The sequence below is a fragment of the Physeter macrocephalus genome, chromosome 14, assembly GCF_002837175.3.
Source record: "Physeter macrocephalus isolate SW-GA chromosome 14, ASM283717v5, whole genome shotgun sequence".
In the NCBI taxonomy this organism is placed as follows: Eukaryota; Metazoa; Chordata; class Mammalia; order Artiodactyla; family Physeteridae; genus Physeter; species Physeter macrocephalus.
The window spans coordinates 25,907,203-25,926,371 of NC_041227.1; the positions used below are offsets into that span (position 1 = coordinate 25,907,203).

Here is a 19,169-nt window from a genome sequence, read left to right on the forward strand (position 1 = left end):
CGCTCCGCGGCACGCGGGATCCTCCCAGACCAGGGCGTGAACCCGGTTCCCCTGCATCGGCAGGCGGATGCGCAACCACTGCGCCACCAGGGAAGCCCAGCAAGATCTTTTTTGATCCAGCTCCTAGAGTAATGGAAATAAAACCAAAAATAAACAAATGGGACCTAATGAAACTTCAAAGCTTTTGTACAGCAAAGGAAACCATAAACAAGACGAAAAGACAACCCTCAGAATGGGAGAAAATATTTGCAAACGATACAAATCAAAGGACAAAGGATTAATCTCCAAAATATATAAACAGCTCATGCAGCTCAATATTAAAAAAACAAACAACCCAATCCAAAAATGGGCAGAAGACCTAAATAGATATTTCTCCAAAGAAGACATACAGATGGCCAAGAAGTACACGAAAAGCTGCTCAACATCACTAATTATTAGAGAAATACAAATCAAAACTACAATGAGGTATCACATCACACCAGTTAGAATGGGCTTCATCAGAAAATCTACAATCAACAAATGCTGGAGAGGGTGTGGAGAAAAGGGAGCCCTCTTGCACTGTTGGTGGGAATGTAAATTGATACAGCCACTATGGAGAACAGTATGGAGGTTCCTTAAGAAACTAAAAATAGAATTACCATATGATCCAGCAATCCCACTACTGGGCATATACCCAGAGAAAACCACGATTCGAAAAGACACATGCACCCCAATGTTCATTGCAGCACTATTTGAAAAACAGATATCGTATATTAACGCATATATGTGGAACCTAGAAAAATGGTACAGATGAACTGGTTTGCAGAGCAGAAATTGAGACACGGATGTAAAGAACAGACTTATGGACACCAAGTGGGGAAAGCCGCGGGGTGGTGGTGGTGGTGGTGTGATGAATTGGGCGATTGGGATTGACATGTATACACTGATTTGTATAAAATTGATGACTAATAAAAACCTGCTGTATAAAAAAATAAATAAAATAAAATTCAAAAAAAAAAAAAAAAAGAACTGTTACTGGATTCCTCATCATCCGGCAAGCTGCATGGGGGGTGAGGGGGCGGGTGGGAGCAGCGGCTGAGACCAGGACCAGGGGAGGCAGTCACATCCCCTAGCTGGCTTCCCCGGCATCCACGTCCTCAGAGCTCGGCACGCCGTTATCCATGAACAGAATGGTCACGAATCTGCCCGGAGTGTGAACCTGTCGCAAAATCCAGCTGTCTGTGGAACTGTCACAAAACTCTCTTGCGTGTGAAAGTGTCAAGTATGTGAAATTGTGTAAGGAATTGTCTTGCAATTGTCCTACATGTAAAACTGTCATGAAGTGTTGGGTACGTGCAGTTGCTATTCTTCTGAAAAAATACGGAGAGGACAGTTCCTTTTTTTGTGTTAGAAGAATAGGTTTGCTGTGTGTGTGACCTTGAACGAGTTGCTGAAATACTCTGTGCCTCAGTTTCTTCTTCTAGTCACTTTTACAGGGCTATTTTGTAGATAAAATGCATTATGCTCAAAACAGTGCCTGGCACATAGTAGGTGCTCAAGAGTCCCTGCTATATCACACACACAGACACAGACACAGACACAGACACACACACACACACACACACACACACACACACACAAATGGAATCTCTCTGAGGCAGGTGTTTCTGACTTGTTCACGTCTGTAGCACCGGTACCTGGTACACAGTGGGTGCTCAGTGAGAACTTGTGGGCTGGGGAGTGGACTCAGACAGGTTCTGGCTTTGCCTATGGTGGGGTTGTCTGGCCGTGTGGCATCGGACAGGTCTCTTGCTTCTCTGATTCTCTCTGAGCCTGCCTTGGGTGCTACAAAGCACCCCAAGAGCTGTGTATAAAGCACCTGGCAACACTGGGGACAGGAAACACTAGCTGCTGATTCCCTTTCCCTCTGTGGGGAGTTCACGTTTCCTGGGCTCTTTATGGCTGTGGAGGCCTCCTGTGGCTCTTTGGGAGATGTGAAAGCTTCAGCTTCGGCTGAGTGGGAGGATGCTGCAGCAGTCAGGACCTGGTGGGACATGTCCAGCCAATCTGGAGACGTGATGCCACAGGCCAGGGGTAGGGGGGATGGTGCCCACTAATCCAGCCCAGGACTCCCCCATGAGCCGTGGGGAGGATGAGTGCCAGGATTCCAGGGAAGGTGGGGGAACTTCCTAAGAGGAACTGGGCACATGATTCCTAACATGCACGCGACTGAGAGGTACCAGGTCTCGCAGTTTGCTCCACAAATGACCCCTTCACCCCACCATACTGAAGACCCACAATGAACAGAGCTCGGGGCTAGGAGCCAGGACGATGCTTCCTGTCTTGGCTGGGACTCAGGCTCACTGTGTGACCTTGGCAGCCTCAGTTTCCCCAGCAGAAAAACAAGGGATGGGTCTTGACGAGGACTTTCAAACTTTTTTCAGCCAAGGAAGCTTTCTTTTTCCCAAGATAGGATGTGATCTGGGAGCTCGATTAATAGGGCAGCTAAGAGTTGAGCTGCTTTGGCTGAGGCTTGCATAGGGTAAGGGGGAGGATCTCAAGCCAGTCCTCTTGGTTTCGTCTGCTCACTTCCGGGGGCATCCCCTAAGGGCATGGATAATCTCTAAAGACTTTCAAGCCCCGAAGTCCCTCAGCACCAATGGCAGGAGAGGCAGTACAGCATGGTGTAGCAGTTAAGTCGGCCTCTGCAAGCAGACAGCCTGGGTCTAAATCGCAAACTAAGCCTCAGTTTTCCCATCTGTAAAATGGGCATAATCATTGTCCTCATGCATTGCTGAGAAGGTTCAGTATGTTGGTGTGTCTGACATGCTCAGAACAGGGTTTGGCAGATGGTAGGTGCACGGCAATGGGGTAGCTGTGAGCAGTGTGGAGCTCTTACAAGGCCAGACTCTGTTGCAACAACCCTACGAGGTATTATTATCTCCTCTTACAGACAAGGAAGTTAAAGCACAGAGAAGGTAAGTAATTTGCTAAGGATCACATAGTGGCAAGCTGGGATTTAAAGCCAGGGAGTCTTAGTAACTGGTAGCTATTATTAAGTACTGCGGAGAACCTAGCCCCTAGAATATGTCCCATGTAAACACCCTCATTGCCTCTGACATTTAAGCCCTAAGGAAGCTTTGGATATACCATCAGCTCCCAGTGCAGAGAAAACCTGGGGCTCTGCTGCCAGTGAGCATCAGGGAATGGGGCTGGGCCTCAGCACTGGACCCTCTTGGTGTTCCAGGGACAGCTCCAGCTCCTCTCATCCAGCACCCGGGGTAACTGGAGGTTCCGAGCGGTGTCAAAGAGTTGGGAATCCAGTTTGGACATCCAGACATGGGGTGAACATGTTTAGGGACCCTATTCTGGGTCTGGTCTCTCCCCACAGTCTCCCTCCCCCTCTCAAAACCTTGTAGAAGGGAGAGAGCACTAGATATGGACTCTTATCCCAGTTCTGTGGGTCCTCAGGCAAGTCCCTCCCTGTCTTTGGGCCTCAGTTTCTCCATCTGTCAAATGGATGGTTAAGCTCAGTGTTTCTAAGGGCCCCAGAGCCATCCATCCACCGATCCGTCCATCCATTCAGTAGGTGTTTCTTGAATGCCTACAATATACCAGGCCCTTGTCTAGACTCCAGTGAAAACAAGAAACAAAAACTTTTTTCTTTTATTTGATTTATTGGACAAAGTTAAAAGACAAATCACAGACCTGTGGAAACATTTTAGAAAGATGCACAAAAATGATACTAGATTAGGAAGGGAAATTTGCCAGGCACCTTGTCTTGTTCACCCACGCCTCCTAGTGTCATGCATAGTGCCGGGGTACACTGGGTGCTCTGTAAATGTCCATTGGGTGAACGAAGGAACAAGATGTATCTTGCTGCTCCAAAACTTGTGACTAAGGGTGGAAACAAAGTCTGAGTCCTCCCCTCCCCTTACCACTGTGTTCTAAAGAAAGCTGCCTCGTGAGTATGGAATTGGAGCCAGACACCCCCTTCCGAACTTAGCAAGGGGGAGGCCAGATATCTTTGCACCCTCCATCCTCTCCCCCTCCACTGCCTACCAGCTGGTGTAAACCGATGTCTGAAGAGGATCCAGGAAGGATTGTCTATCAGGGGCTGCGGCGGGGCAGGGCACTTCCCCAATCCCCTAAACCCAGGTGGGGTGGCAAGAGAATCACTCACAGTTTGGAGGGAACCCGATAAGACATTGAAATGGGCATTTCATCCCCTGACTGAACGCACACTTGCTAATCCTTCCCATGTCTATTGGGGGAGCGGGGAGAATGAATGAGAGATGCAGCAGGGGAGGGGTCAGTCTCTCAGAAGCCTGCACTGCCACCATTTGGCCAATTCTCTGTCCGGATCACATGGACACTGAAGGAGGCTGTTGAACTTGATCCAAAATTTCCAACCCAAAGGTGCTGTAGGGGTACCATGGGGTAGTGAGGGAGCTGGGAATATACGAAGAGGTCGAGGCCATGCTCCTCCCCTAATAAGTCACAGCCGTGCCACAGGTAGGGCACCTGCCACACACAGAGGGTGTGGAGGGAGGCATAGGAATGTTTAGACCCAACCGCTTCCCTGTGCTCACTGGTGATGCGGCCCTGAGTTTTCTCACTGCTGGGACTTGTGAGGCCACAGCAGCACCAGAGAAGTAAGACACAGCTGTCCCTGTCCCCATTCCTCTTCTGCTCCCCAGCACACAGGGGAGGAAGGGAGGGAGGATGACACAGCTCCCCACAGGGCAGATCAATGGAGTCAGGAGCCAAGTCAGTGATGGGGAAGGAGACAGCTTTGAATTAGACCTGTGTTTTTAAAAATTTAGCACCAAACTGAGCTTTTTAATACCAGAAACTCTGAGATCTACCCAAAGTTATTAAGGATTGGGTTTTAGAGATATAACAGAATTAGAGAGAGAGAGGAAAAAAAGCAAATGTCAGGTTTGTGATCCTCTGTTACATGTCCACTCTGATCATTATGCCTCACAAAAGAAGGCCAAGGATTACCATCCTTAATATGCAAAGAGCTCTTAGAAATCAAGAAGAAGAAAAACAACCCAAGGTGTGAAATGGGCAAAAATATTACAAGTAATTCAAAAAAGAAAGATAAATGGGCCAGTAACCTCAGGAAGAGCTATTACATTGCACTAATAATTTTCAAAATGATGTTTAGAATAAGAACAAAATATTACTTGTGACCTACCAGAAAGGCAAACTAAAAGACTGACAACATCCAGTGCTCACTTTAAAAAGGGATTTGGGCAGTGTCTATTAAAGTTTGAACTCTGTAGTATACAGATAGTAGTATTATTTTACAAATGGTGCCCTGAGGCTCAGAGAGGGGCAGGCACTTGTTCAGAGCCATACAGTAGGTCACTGGAAGGCAGGGCTGGAACCCTGGTCTCTGGATGGGTGCCTTTGGCTTTTTATCTCCAGCCAGCTGGCTCTCCCTGTCTGGCCCTGTGAACAGCCTGGTCCCTGGCCTCTGACTGGGGAGGCCAGGCCTGCTATACCCACTGCTGCACCTGCTTTGGGACTCAGGATGGCTGGGCCCTTGCTGTTCCAGGTGACATATCTATCGTCACCGCTTCCCCACAATAGATGAGGCTCCCAATCAGTCTTGCTCAGCAGTGAGGCATAAAGAGTGGACGTGGGAACCCAAGGCTTGGGATCAGACAACCCCGCCTTCAAATCCCAGCTCCACACTTCACTTCCTGGGCCCGTTATTGAACCTCGGTTAGCTCATATGTAAGATAGAGGCAATCACCCACTCACTGGATAGAGGCAATCACCCACTCACTGGAAAGCTTGTTCCTTTCACAAATGTGCTCGAAGGCCTACTATGTGCCAAGAACTGTTGTAGGCACTGGGGATACATCAGTGGACAAGACAGCCCTTCCCCTCAGGGAGGTTGCATCCTAAAGGAGAGAGAGGTCATTTGAGATAGTGACAGTGAGTGAATGACAGTAAACAGAGTGAGTAGAGGAGAGGAGGGTCCCGGCCACAAGACAGGACTTGCTGAGACATATAAGGAAAGCATTCTTGGCAGAGGGACCAGCAGGTACAAAGGTCCAGGGGTTTAGCATGCAAGAGTGCAGTGAGGCCAGAGCACAGGGACTGGTTGGAAAGGCAGATCAGCCCAGACCTGGGTGGTAGGCTCAGAGGGGAGTGTGGATGGCGCTGGGTTTTCCTGGAAGCAAGATGGGAAGGCCCTGCGTGGTGCAGGCCAAGGAGTGTCTGCCATCTTGAAAGCTCCCTCTGGGGCGGAGCTGAATGAACAGTAGCGGGCAGGAGTGGGAGCCAGGAGCCCAGGGCGGAGGGATATTATGAGAATTAAAAGGTAAGTGGCCTAGTCCATGGTGCGGCAGGTAGCTGGTGTGAGCAGATCTCAGCCACCCGTCCTCAGCTCTCAAGGGACCGAATCCAAGAATCCCATGACTGTGTCTGCCCCGCAGCCTCCTCCAGAGATGCCGGAATCATTTCTGCTCCTCCTTGCCACTGGCTCGGGTTGTGCCTCTTTGACCTGCTGTGGCCTCTCGACTTTTGCAGGCCACCAGGACAAGGTCTCATTCAAGGTTCCCTCTGGTTGTTTCAAGCCGCCTTGCTGTTCAGTTGCTCCCTAAACCAGCTGTATACCGCCGGCCCCCAAGCGGGACTGAAACCCGAGGCCCTGTCTGGATGGTTCCCTAAGTCATTCTCGAAGGTGAGAATAGGTGGGGAGTCACAGTGACATCTGCCCGGGCCAGGCCCCCAGACCAACTGCCCAGGAAATGGGAGATGGGAGGGAGGCAGTGCTGGGCAGGCAGGAGTCCAGGTCACACACATTTGGGTATGAATCCTGGCTCTGCCACCTTGACTCTGGGAAGTCCCTTTCACTGCTCTGAGCCTCACACTTCAGCTGCAAAATGAGAATGAGGCTATCGAAGGGGTGCCCGGAGGATAAAGGGAGGTAATAACCTGCAGAGCCCCTGGCTCTGTGCCCAGCTCATATGCCAAGGACATCAAACGGGAGCCAACTTTGTCCTTATGCTCTGCCCTGGGTTCTGCTCACCAATTCTTGGCACAGTGAAAAACAGCTCTGGTTTCGGAGCCCCAGCTTGGCTTCCAACCCAGACTGTATGGGGGCTGTGGAAACCTGGGCAAGTGGCTTCACCTCTCTGGATTCTACTTTCCTCTTCTGTAGAATGGGTCCTATCTTCTAAGGTTGTGGGTAACTAATGCACACAAAAAGCACCCGGCACATAGCAGGTGCTCAAGAAATGGTGTGATGTCAGTAGGGAGGAGCTGAATGGGAGAAGGGGACACAGGCACAGTATGTGGTGGGGCTCTACCTTGGAAACCTCTCGTGGTCCTGGGGCACTGTCTCCACCACACCGAAACCCAGCCAGTTGGAGGGACCTAGGCTTGCAGGGCTTGGAAATTCTACAACCACTGTCAGTGGGTCCCAGTTTCCTCATGTGCAAAATGGGAACCATAATCCTTCTTGCCCAGTTAAAACCAGGATTAAGGGCTGGAACCAAGATGAGCAGCCACAGCCAGAGGTGCTGGTCTCTGTGAGCTCCTGTAGATCCTCCGAGGGACCAGGTCTGCAGATGGGCAGAACCAGGCTGATGCCATCTGCAGGATGCAGGATCCTGAGCTACCAGGTCCTGTGTTAAATCACTGCAAACCCATCACAGCCCTGAAAAGCTGGGCTGCATTTACACATTTTCATGGATGAAAAAACGAAGGCTCAGAGATGTTAGGGTTAGGGTTAGGGTTAGTGGTTGACCCAAGAACCCACAGTGAAGAGTCAGGTGGGTTGCAAACCAGAGTCCTAGCTCCTAACTGCTGGGAGCCATGCCTCCCTGATGGCCTCTCAGCCCCTCCCTGCTGCCTAATGCCCAGTGGCTCTCCAAAGGCAGTGAAGTGCCACTAAAGGTCATACGTCTCTCAGGGCCAAAGAAGGGCCCCTAGCTGTGTGCAGAGTCAGACAGGAGGAGAAGAGGGGAGGCTGCAGGAACAACCCAGTGGTCTTAAGTCTGAAACCATGGAGCCCTTAGCAGCATCCCCAGACCTTCAATAAAGTCTGTTACCCAGAAATGTCCTGAGTGCTCGGTATTTTTCTTTTTCTTTTAATGGGGGAGGTGGTTGGAGGGAGGGTTATTGATGCAAGGGAATAAGATGGTCTACGAACTGAAGCTATTCAGCCAAAGCAGCCCTGGGAGAACGGCAGTCGTTGTGGGGATGCTCCGCTCTCTTGCAGGGAGGACGTCAAGCCAACGTCCCCTGTCCCAGGGGTGGGGGTCTCCAGCTGACACCTCTCCTATTCACTCTGTTGGCCCTGCCACCTTCATCAGTCTGGGGCCCCCAAGGACAGGGGCCAGATGACAGCAAGTGTTCAACAGACATGTGCTGGCTGAAATGTGATGACTCAGGGGACATCCAGGAATGAGGGTGGACAGAGAAGTATCACCTGAATTTGAGCTCCAGGAATGTACTCAGGAAGGGCTGAGGGCTGCTGCATCAGGACTGTCTACACTTGTCAGGGAAGAATCACTTGCGGGAAGGGTGATCTGCTCAAGGGATAGAGAATTGGGGGCTCACACCCTTCTCATGAGACCATCTTATGAGGACTTTTTGTAAAATCAAAAAGCCCAGAACATACGGCAGAAACAACGCCCCCCTACCTAAAAAACCTTCAAGGGATTGATCACATGAACAGTATTATAAGTAACAATTTCTATTCTCCAAAGGACATATAAAATTAGCAGCTGGGTATCAGATTGAAGAAACATATCTTCCATGTCAAAACCAACAGGGGATTAATATGTAGGTAATACAAAGAAGTCCTATAAACTGACAAGAAAAATTCAGGAAACCCAATAAAAAAGTGGGCACATAAAAATACAATAAAAGGGCTTCCCTGGTGGCGCAGTGGTTGCGCGTCCGCCTGCCGATGCAGGGGAACCGGGTTCGCGCCCCGGTCTGGGAGGATCCCACATGCCGCGGAGCGGCTGGGCCCGTGAGCCATGGCCGCTGAGCCTGCGCGTCCGGAGCCTGTGCTCCGCGACGGGAGAGGCCACAACAGAGGGAGGCCCGCATACCACAAAAAAAAAAAAAAAAAACAATAAAAATTTTAAAATGAAAAAAACCGAAAAGTAAAATTAAAAGATTTAAAATAAAAAATAACTAAAATTAATTAAAAATTTAAAATAAAATGGCATTTTAAAACTAAATGATAAAATAAAAAACTTAGAAAAATAAAATGTAAGAATAAAATAAAAATACATTTTAAAGTAAATTTAAATAAATTACAAAAAATTAATAAAAATTAAAACTTTAAAAATAAAATTAAAATGTTTAAATAAAATAAAAATGAAAAAATTTTAAATAAGTGAAATAAATTTTGAGTAAAATTAAAAATTGGCAATTTATAGCCATTTAAAAAATAAGGAAGGAGAAATAAAATAATACAAAACAAGAGTACTATCAGCTCGGCTGATGCTGATAATGTGCTATGAATTAAGTCTGACGCCTTTCAGAAGTGGGGCAAGAGGGGAGGAGGAAGGAAAATCAGGTCTGAAAGGCAGCATCTGACTGGGTTTTTCCAGCCTGCCGTGGACAGAGGGCAGGATGTCAGGCCCCATCATGGCCCCATCCACAAATAGCCATCACATCATTTATACTTTTATAATGTGCCAGCGACACACACACACACACACACACACACACACACACACACACACATCCTTCCATCCTCACTGCTGTTCTCTGAGGTTCCCTTTCACAGAGGAGTGAACAGAGGCTCAGAGAGGGTGAGTCACTGTGCCATAGACACAGAGCACCTAGGACCTCCCTATCCTCTGAATCTGGGCTCCCCCAAATAACCTTCTTTTGGAGAGTTAGGTCTACAGAGGACTTTCAAACACAGGCAGGGGCATGTCTGACATCAGGCTGGAATGTCCTGGATGCTAGAAGGAGCCAACCTTTCCATGACGCATTACTGTGATACCATTTATTAGCACCTACTGTCTCCCAGGTGGGTTACATGCACAATTTTGACCTTCAAGGCAATCCTATGATGTAGATGCTATTATCGTCCCCACTGTATTGATAGACAACAATGAGATTCAGGAGTGAAATATTTTCACCCAAGCACGGCAGTAGCAGAGCTGGAAGCTGAGCCCAGGCCTGTCACAGCCCAAATCCCACACCCACTGCCTGGCACTGGACACTCTTCATAGTCACTAAGTGAGCACTCACTATGTGCTAGGGATGCGTTTCATGCCCCATTTTGCAAATTAGCCAACTGAGGCCCAGAGGGGAGAGGTGACCTGCTCAAGGTCACTCAGCTGGTGAGCAGTAGAGGCCGTGGCCTTCGTGACAGCCAGCCAGCCTCCCAGCTGCTCATCTGGCACTTGCTAGAGACAGCTGTGCCTGCCTGCCAACACCAGAGCAGGCTGCAGAAGGGCAGTTGTGACATTCCTTTCTGGGTGTCTCCACCCCTGCGGATGTGGGTACTGCAGTCAGGCTGCGGGGAAAGGGAGTGGTTTCCCTATGTAGTCTGGGTCCCCCAGGCTTGAGAATGCCTTTCTTCTGAGCTGCTGAAACAGAACCCCCCACCCACAGCAGCACAGAGGAGTCCCCACCACGGGCCACAGAGCAGGGGCCCTATGAGTCACGCGGCATTACAAGAAATCATCCCGGGGCAGGCAGTAGTGGCCTATCCTGAGGCAGCAGTGCTCAAGATGAGTGAGCTTCACCCAGGCAATGGGAACCAAACCATTCCCTTCGGGACCCTGGAGGAATCCCCAGGGGTGGGGCCGAGGGCTCATGTGTCCCGAGTGGCGCTGACTGCTGCACAGGGCTGAGAAAAGGAGGTTCTGGCTATGGAGACCTGCGGGGCACATTCCAACCTCTCCCCATCCTGGCTGTGTGACCCTGGCAAGTCGATTGCCCTCTCTGTGCTTGGAGGGCCTCTGGAGAATAATAGGATCAAATCACCTCGTGGGCTATTATCTGGATGAATTGGGAGGAGACCAGGCAGGATGGCTATGCACCCAACCTTTGGAATCAATTGTCTGGGTTTAAATCCTGGCTTTGCCAAACTTACTTGCCAAGCCATTGGACTGGAACATATGAAATTGCTAATATTTGTCTGTTTTCAACCTACAAAAATGGCAGTTTCACATACTTCAACAAATGCTCCTCTCTTCTTAATTCAGTTTCCTCTTCTGTAAAATGTGGATAATAACAAGTCCCTTCGCAAGTTGATGTGAGGACTAAATAAGGGTGGGAGGCAACTGAGCTCAGTAGTTGGAGCTTGGCTCTGCGGCTAGGAAGGATTTGAACTTGGCTGTGTGTCCTGGGGAAAGTCACTTAACCCCTCTGTGCCTTGGTTTTCTCATATGTAAAAGAGGGATAATAATAGTACCCACACCACAGGTTTATTAGGAGAATTTAGTCACTTTATATGCATAGTACCTGACATTGACAAATAAAATAAAACAACACAGGTAACATCTGGCATAGAGTAAATGCTCAACCATAAAACCAAATCAAAAAGAGACTTTTCTACACCTTTGGTGCCAGTGAAAATTAAGTACTTTAAAAAAAACAAATACATGTTTTTAGGAACACATATGTGTGTGGATATATACGTGAGGCGTGTGCTCCTGGGTGTCCACAGAGTCTGGGGCTGTTCTACGTCCTGACAGTGCCCACAGCCTGCAGCTCTGATGGAAGGACTTTCCTTCAGGCCATAGTGGTTCTGTGTGGGGCCCAGGCCTCCATCAGGTCCCTCTTATGGAACCACACAGCCAGGCCACAGACCCCATGTGGCACTCAGGTAACTCTGGAGGCCCTTACGAGGCTCCTGGACCCCAGGCTGGCCTCTGGTTACTAAGAAACCTCTGCAGACAGCCTTCAAGCTGTGAAAGCCCTCTTGGTTCCATCCTCTCATCTAACATTTCTTCCAGGCCTGGGAGAAAGGCAAAGCAGACTGAGCATGGCCAAGTCACACAGGGGAAACTGAGGCTCTGAGAAGCTCTATACCAGATTCCAGGCCCTGGAGCAAGCTGCCTTCCTCTGCCTATCCAAGGACACCCTCACCACCCCCGTTCGCTTTCCTGCATCCTCACCTCCACTCCTGGCTGGATGATCCTGGGTGAGGTACTTCCTCACTTGAGGCTCCATTTTTTACAAGCGTGGGTCTCAAAGGTCTCAACTGGCCTTTTCAGTCCTAACATTCCATTATTCTACCTTCTCCAGAACTCCAGAGGGAAAATGAGAGTTGAACTGCTCTGCAAACAATAAAGTGCTATGTAAATGACACGGTGGTTAATGGCAGCATTAGCCGGGCTTTCTGGAGCAGTCCATAGTAGGCAGGATTTGCTCCTGTGGTTCTGGAATCAGGAACACTGGCTATGTGACCTTGGACAAGCCAGTTTCTCTCTCTGAACCAGCCTGCTTCTTCTTTAAAGGAAGAGGGGCAACCATATCCACCTGGCAGGGTTGGGGGAGGGTGGATGAGAAAGGAACATGCAACGTCCGGCGCTCACTGGCTGCTTGAAGGTTTCTAATGCAGGAGGGATATTTAGGCCCCCAATGGGTCCTGGGGCTAAAATCCACCTTGGGAAAAGAAAACACCGTGGGAAGGACGTGGCCGCCAGATCCTGGGCCATTAGAAACAAGCATAAGAAATAGAGGTTTGTGGGCTTCCCTGGTGGCGCAGTGGTTGAGAATCCGCCTGCCGATTCAGGGGACACGGGTTCGTGCCCCGGTCCGGGAGGATCCCACATGCCGCAGAGCGGCTGGGCCCGTGAGCCATGGCCGCTGAGCCTGTGCGTCGCAGAGCGGCTTGGCCCGTAAGCCATGGCCGCTGAGCCTGTGCGTCCGGAGCCTGTGCTCCGCAACGGGAGAGGCCACAACAGTGAGAGGCCCGCGTACCACAAAACAACAACAACAACAACAACAAGAACAACAAAAGAAATAGAGGTTTGCAAAATGTGTCGAGGGCAGTTGCTACTTATAAAGGCAATTCGGTGTCCTGTTTGGGGCTCCAGAGCCAGACTCTTTGGGTTCACACGCCTATGGCTGTGTGACCCATGGGGCCTTCGTCTCCCCATCTGCAATACTGGGATCCCCTAGAACCCGCCTCTCAGAGCTGTCAGGAGCACTGCATTGGGCTCAGCCAAAAGCTCCACACTTTTGGGGGAATGGTAAAAATTACATTTTTACATCAGTACACACACAGTACACAGAGTACACACACACTCATTCACACACTCCCACATCCATGTGCACACACATGCACCCACTCATACATTCACATACATATGTAAGCCGAAACCCATTTCTCAAAATGATAATTAATCTTCACACTTGCAATGCACTCTGATATCTTCTAAAAAGGGGGCTGGCAAACTATGGCCCATGGGCTAACTTTGGGCTATGGCCTCTTTTTGTATGGCCTGTAGGCTAAGAATGGTTTAATATCTTTGAAGGCTTGTAAAAAAAACAAAACAAAACAGGAAGAATATGTCCCATGAAGTCTAGAATAGTAACTATCTGGCCTTTTGCAAAAACAGTTTGCCGACCCCACTCTATTTTATTCTACTCTATACTATTCTGTTCTGTTTTATCCATTCTACTCCATTTCGGCATTCTAAATGCTAGCTGCATTTACTAAATTTATCTCCCTCATCTGCTGATGGAAAAACTCTGCATCAACGTGAGCTTCAGTTTTTTCACTAGATGAAAGGATGGAAAGATGGATGAAGAGACAGTGGACCGACAGATGGACTAGAGGAGGCAGGGGAACAAAGGGAAGAAGGTCCCCTTATCCTGTGACACCTCAGCCAAGTAACGTCCCACCTCTGAGTCTCAGATTCCTCAGCTGAGACTAGGACTTCCGCCGACCAGCCTCTCTAGGCTGCACTGAGGAACAGCGAATCCTGTCCATGTCAGTTTTTCTGATGGATCCATTCCTGACATCCCTAGGAGATGCTGGGCTCTGGCCCTGTCTGCCATTGGACCTCCACCCGCTCTGCCACACAGCCCCTTCGGCCCTTCCCATCCGGCCAGACCCTCCCCTCCTCCTGCCAGAGTCCCCAGCTCCTATGCTGCTACCACCTCTGCAGCCCTCTGGTGGGGCTCTTCTCAGATGCCTCCTCCTTGCAGTCCCTGGCAAGTCTCTAGCAGAATTCATTTCTTTTTCTATGCACAGGCTTTGGAGCCTCCAAAATTCTGGGTCCACGTACCAGCTCAGCTGCTGGGAGTTCCTGGGCAGGTCCCTGCCCCTTTCGGAGCCTCAGACCCCTTGTCTAGGAAATAGGTGTAACACAGGCAGCGCCATAGTCAATCAGATGTCGAAACCCACATGCAGAGCTCCCGGCACGTGGCTGGCCCCAAGTGGCCTCAAGGGTCTCCTTTGGTGGCTGGGCAGGGGTGGGGTGGTCTCCATCCGTGGGAGAGGGAGTTGGGATACACCTTGTTCTGGGCCCAGCCATGGCCCTGACCTGGAGACTAGAAACCTGGGTCCACCCCGATCGCCACCCCTGCCTCGGGTACTTGCTTGCTGTGTCTCAGCTTCTCTATGTACAGGGGACAGTGCTGCTGGCCTGGCCATCCACATAGGGCTTTTCAGTTTACAGAGAATTATTATATTCAGTCCACCTAACAGGACTCTGGAGTGGGCGCTGCCACAGTCCTTTTACAGATAAAGAAAAAGAGGCTCAGAGAGGGGAGAAGGGCAGAGGTGAGATTCAACCCGCATGAAACTCCCCTACCCCAGCCCAGGGAGCATCCAGCTCTGCTGTAAAATGGGAGGGGGAAGTGGCTGAGTCCTCATGAAGCACCTACTCTATGCCTTTGGACACCTTCCCTCTGGGACTGTGGTGAATCATCCCAAACACCAAAGAGGTAGGTACAACTGTTCCCATTTCACAGATGTGGAACCAATGCAGAAGGTACATGGCCTGCCCCAAATCACACATCCAGGGAAGGAGAGGGCCCTGAATTTCAGAGCTCCTCTCTCTGCCCTTTGCTGCCTCAGGTCTAGAAGGATCTAAAGGCACCATGTGAATGTGGGTGACAATTGCCTCCACCAAGCCCCCTCCCCAGCAGGCCTTGGACGCTGGGAAAGTCAGTCATGGCCTGTCCTCTCCTCATTGCCTAAATGAAGCTCCGTATTGAGGTAGTGGTACAGACCAGGGCCCCCTCACCCTGCCCGACTGTCCTATTGCCGGGACACCCCAGCATGTTTCAAGAGAAACATCCCCATCTGGTTCTGATTCATTTATACTTTATTAATCAACATGTTGTTTTGTAAGAGTCACTTGAGATCCAAGAATGATTCTCAAGCCTTTTCTTTTAGTCTTTCTTGTCTTGGAAACATAAAAATTAGGTTTCATCAAAAAACAGTGATGCTGGAGCTTGAGGAAGCACGGGTCTGTGGGGACCAGGCCCCAAGGGTGACGGCTCAGCCTGGGTGGCTGCTGGGCCCAGCGAGTGTTCCTCTTGACCTTGCAGAGTAGGCCAAAGGCTGGGCCAAGCACTCGGGCACGGAGGGGAGGTAGGAGAGGGCCAGGGAAGGGCATCTCTCCACACTGGCAGCTCCTCAAGGGCGGGCCCCAGGTCTGTTCACCTCGGCACTCCCAAAGTTCCCAGCGCACGGTCTGCCCTGTAATGCTTGTTGAATGAACAAGGGGAAGAGAGAGAGAGAAAGGAAGGGAGGAAGGGAGGAAGGAAGGAGGGAAGGGGGAAAGGAGGGAGAAAAAAGAAAAGGAAAGGAAAGGAAAGAAAAGACACCGCCAATACCTAGGTGCCTTCAGGACACATTCTCCTGCCAAAGTTAGACCAGAATGTCAAAGCTGGTAAGACCCTCAGGGATCTCATGTGCAATTTTCCAAGCAGCTGTCTTACGAAAAATGGTCTCTAATCTGTAACTGGTTTGGGAAAGGTCCTGCTCTCTATCCTCAGCCTCTTCACTATGAATGCTCTGTTAAGTCCCACAGTTAAGAAATCTGCTAAAGCCAGCATCTCTCATACCTATTTGGCCAGGACTCCTATGACCACCTTGCAGAAGATGCTACAGGAAGCTTTCTGCTACCCCCCCACCTCCACCCCAGTGCCAATGCGGAAACCAAGGCTGTGGGCAGCGGGCAGGTGCTGGGGGGGAATCCACTTACCCAAAGGGGTTGGCGGTTGGACTGAAAACCAAGGCTCTCTCCATTGCACCTGACTGATAAATGGAGCCACAAGCCTCTTTCTGAAGATGCTGCGCTGGACATGCATGTGTCCCAGACGCAAGAGATCACCTACCCTGGGGAGGGATGCCAATAGCCCCCTCACCAAATGGTGGCTATGTAAGGCGCAGCCATGCCCGACCTCACTGAGCAACTGGGGATGGGGGGAGGGACTGGAAGTTTTCTTTTTCTTTATTCTTTGTGTGTCTTTTAGAACTGACTGAGAAGCATCTTAAAGATCTTCTAAACCAGCTCCTCTTCAGATGGGGAAAGTGAGGCTCTAAGAAGAGAAGACCAACACAGCTCAGGAGATATCTTCTCAGCATCAAGTCAGACGGATTGAGATTCAAGCCTGCTTTGCTACTAACCCTCTGTGCAACGTTGGACAAATCAGTTTTCCTCTCTGAATCTCAGTTTCCTCGTCTAGAAAATAAGCATCCCCCCAGCCCCACTAGGCTGTTATGAGAAGCAAAGGACACAATGGACAGGAAAGGAGAATGACTATTGTACTTGGCTACTCATGTAACATACACACTAACTCATTCAGTCCTTACCCACACCTGCCCTGTGAGTTGGATACTGAAGATTATTATTCCTATTTTAAAGAGGAGTCGCTGAGGAGACAGTTTTTATTTATCTATTTTTTTGGTCTTTTTAAGAACTGAGAAAGATCTTAGAGAGCTTCTAAAAGACCGTCAGATGGGTAAACTGAGGCTCAGAGAGGCAAACTGACTTCCCCAAGGTCACTCAGCTGGTAACTGGGGAAGCAGGGATTTGAACAAGGCAGGCTGACTCCAGAGCCCATGACCATAAGTACTATACAAGGGCCATTCAGAGAGCAGTGTCCCCATGAGGTCCCAGATGCCCCCCAGCTCATGTGAAGCCCACCCAACTCTCCCCCCACCGCTCCCCTCCCTGGATCTCTCTGTCCAGTCACACCTGGAGCTGGAGTCCTTCGGGCCACAGTCTCTCTGTCCCACCCAATCCCACCCCCAATTCTCCCACAGCCTCTCTCTGCCTCCTGTTTCACTCCAGGAGTGACCTGTGTCTAGTTAGGGCTTTTTCACTCAGGTGGACTAGAAGCCCCCAGAGGGCAGACTCTCGTTCTCTTTCCCACGTAGCCAAGCTCAGACCTCACACCAGAGCTGCAAAGAAAGAAGACACAGGGTCTTCATTCACCTGCTGGTCAACTCAGCAAAGTTACTTAGCCTGTCGAGCCTTGGCACCTGGCTTTTAGAATGGGATAAGCCCTATGTCACTGAGGATGTAGTGGGGATTCCCTCCTTGAGTAGAAAACTCTGGGCACAGTGGCTGGCTGTTGATTCTCAGACTGCCATTCGGAGGCCAAAGGGCTGCCAGCTCAGGTACGGGACTCGCTCACCTTCCTCGGCCCCACAGGCTCTGCCAACCCTGGCTCTGCAGGGACAGCCTCAAACCCACCTCCTGAGGATGTTCTGACTCCTTCAGGGAGGGGCTGTGGCACAGGACCCCGAGGTGAGAGTGCAAGGGGCCCCCGGCTTTGTGCCCCAGGTACATTTATGGTCTGAACCTTGGTACATCCTCCTAGAGGCCCTAGGAGGTCAAGATGGAAAAACTGAGCCTCTTAGAGGGGCTGGACGTCTTCCAGGTCATCCCAGAATAAATGTCTTCAAACTCAGGTCTCTCTGAGCTCATGCAGCTGATGCCCTCACCAGAGGGGAACCCACCAAAAATTACTGGCTTCTTGAGAGTGATGCAGGGGATCAGGGTCTATAATGGGGCTGAGACCGGGGCATCTGGACTACCCAGCTCAGGGCTCTTTATGTCACCTCCTGGCTCAGTATGGATGCTTGGGATGATTTCTGAGCCACTAACTCTGTCCCCTAGGCCCTGCAACCTCTAGCCTGCCACCTGAGGCTTCCTGTCTCTGCAAAAGTCACTTCCCTGCCCCTCCAGCAATGCTGTGATTATAGGAAGCGGGGCAATGAGAGAGCCCTGGCAGCTCCTTCCCTCCCTGGAGAGCCTCTTGGTCCAGCTTGCCCCACGGGTGCCCTGGGGCCTCAGTTTCCCCATCTGTAAAGTGGGATTGACAGCAGTCTGGAAGAGTTAACAGCCCCGGGCGTCGGGCAGCAGGCAGATGCCCCAAGGGCGACCCCCCTGACTATCCCGCGGCGCCTTCCCGGCCACCCTGCCGGCTGCCCCTCGTACCTTGCTTCTTCCTTCGGTTCGGGGGGAGCATGTCCACGGCGTGGGCGACGAGCAGCAACAGGCAGAGTGGCGCCCGCATCTGGGCAGCCTGGTCTGGGCGGGCGCGCGGGGCTCCCTGGGAGGCCCGACGGCCCAGCGGCTACCGGCGACGGCGGCACAGCGGGCGCGGGGGCTGCTCGGGGCGCGCCGGGCGCATCCGCGAGTGCGGGGTCGGTCCCGCGGCCAGGGACCCCCAGTCAGCTCAGGGGCCGGCCTCCAGGTCTAGTGAGGGCGTCGGCGGGGCTGGGAGGGGCGGGCGGGGAGGAGCCAGCGAGGCGGGGGCGGTGCATTAACCCGCTTGGGGGAAGGCGCGCGGTGGGGGTGGAGGGGGTCGCCCGGCCAGGTCGGTCTGTCACGCCGTGCGCGCTCTGGCGTCTTTCCCGCGCCCGGCACGGTCCCGTGGCATACACAGGTACGGTCCTCCACGCCACACAAAGAGGTACAGACGCGCGGACGCCAGGTGACCCCCTCCTCTCAGCATCTCCCTCCACCCCACTCTCCGCCTCGGATTTTCTTTTCCGCTTTCTCTGTTTCCTCTTTCTCCTAAGCCCCAAAGTGACCAGCACCTGATAAATTAGCCAGTGAAGGGGCCCAGGACCTGGACTGTGTTTCCTCCAGCCTTGTCTACAGGATGGGAGCAGCTGGTACAATTTTAACGCTTTCAGAGCCAAATCCCTCCTTCTCCCCAACAAACGGTGCACTCCTGCCTCCGGCCACCTTGCCCACTAAAAACAG

At 51.1% G+C, this 19,169-nt stretch overlaps 1 protein-coding gene across 1 annotated transcript in view; it reads right to left on the reverse strand.

Moving 5' to 3' along the window:
* Nucleotides 1–18,474, reverse strand: part of RSPO4 (R-spondin 4) — a 38,587-nt gene extending 20,113 nt beyond the window's left edge. The window contains exon 1 of the mRNA XM_024128605.1: nt 18,396–18,474. Coding sequence (XP_023984373.1) covers nt 18,396–18,474 — 79 coding nt within the window. The remainder of the gene's footprint in view (nt 1–18,395) is intronic.
* Nucleotides 18,475–19,169: the final 695 nt, after the last annotated feature.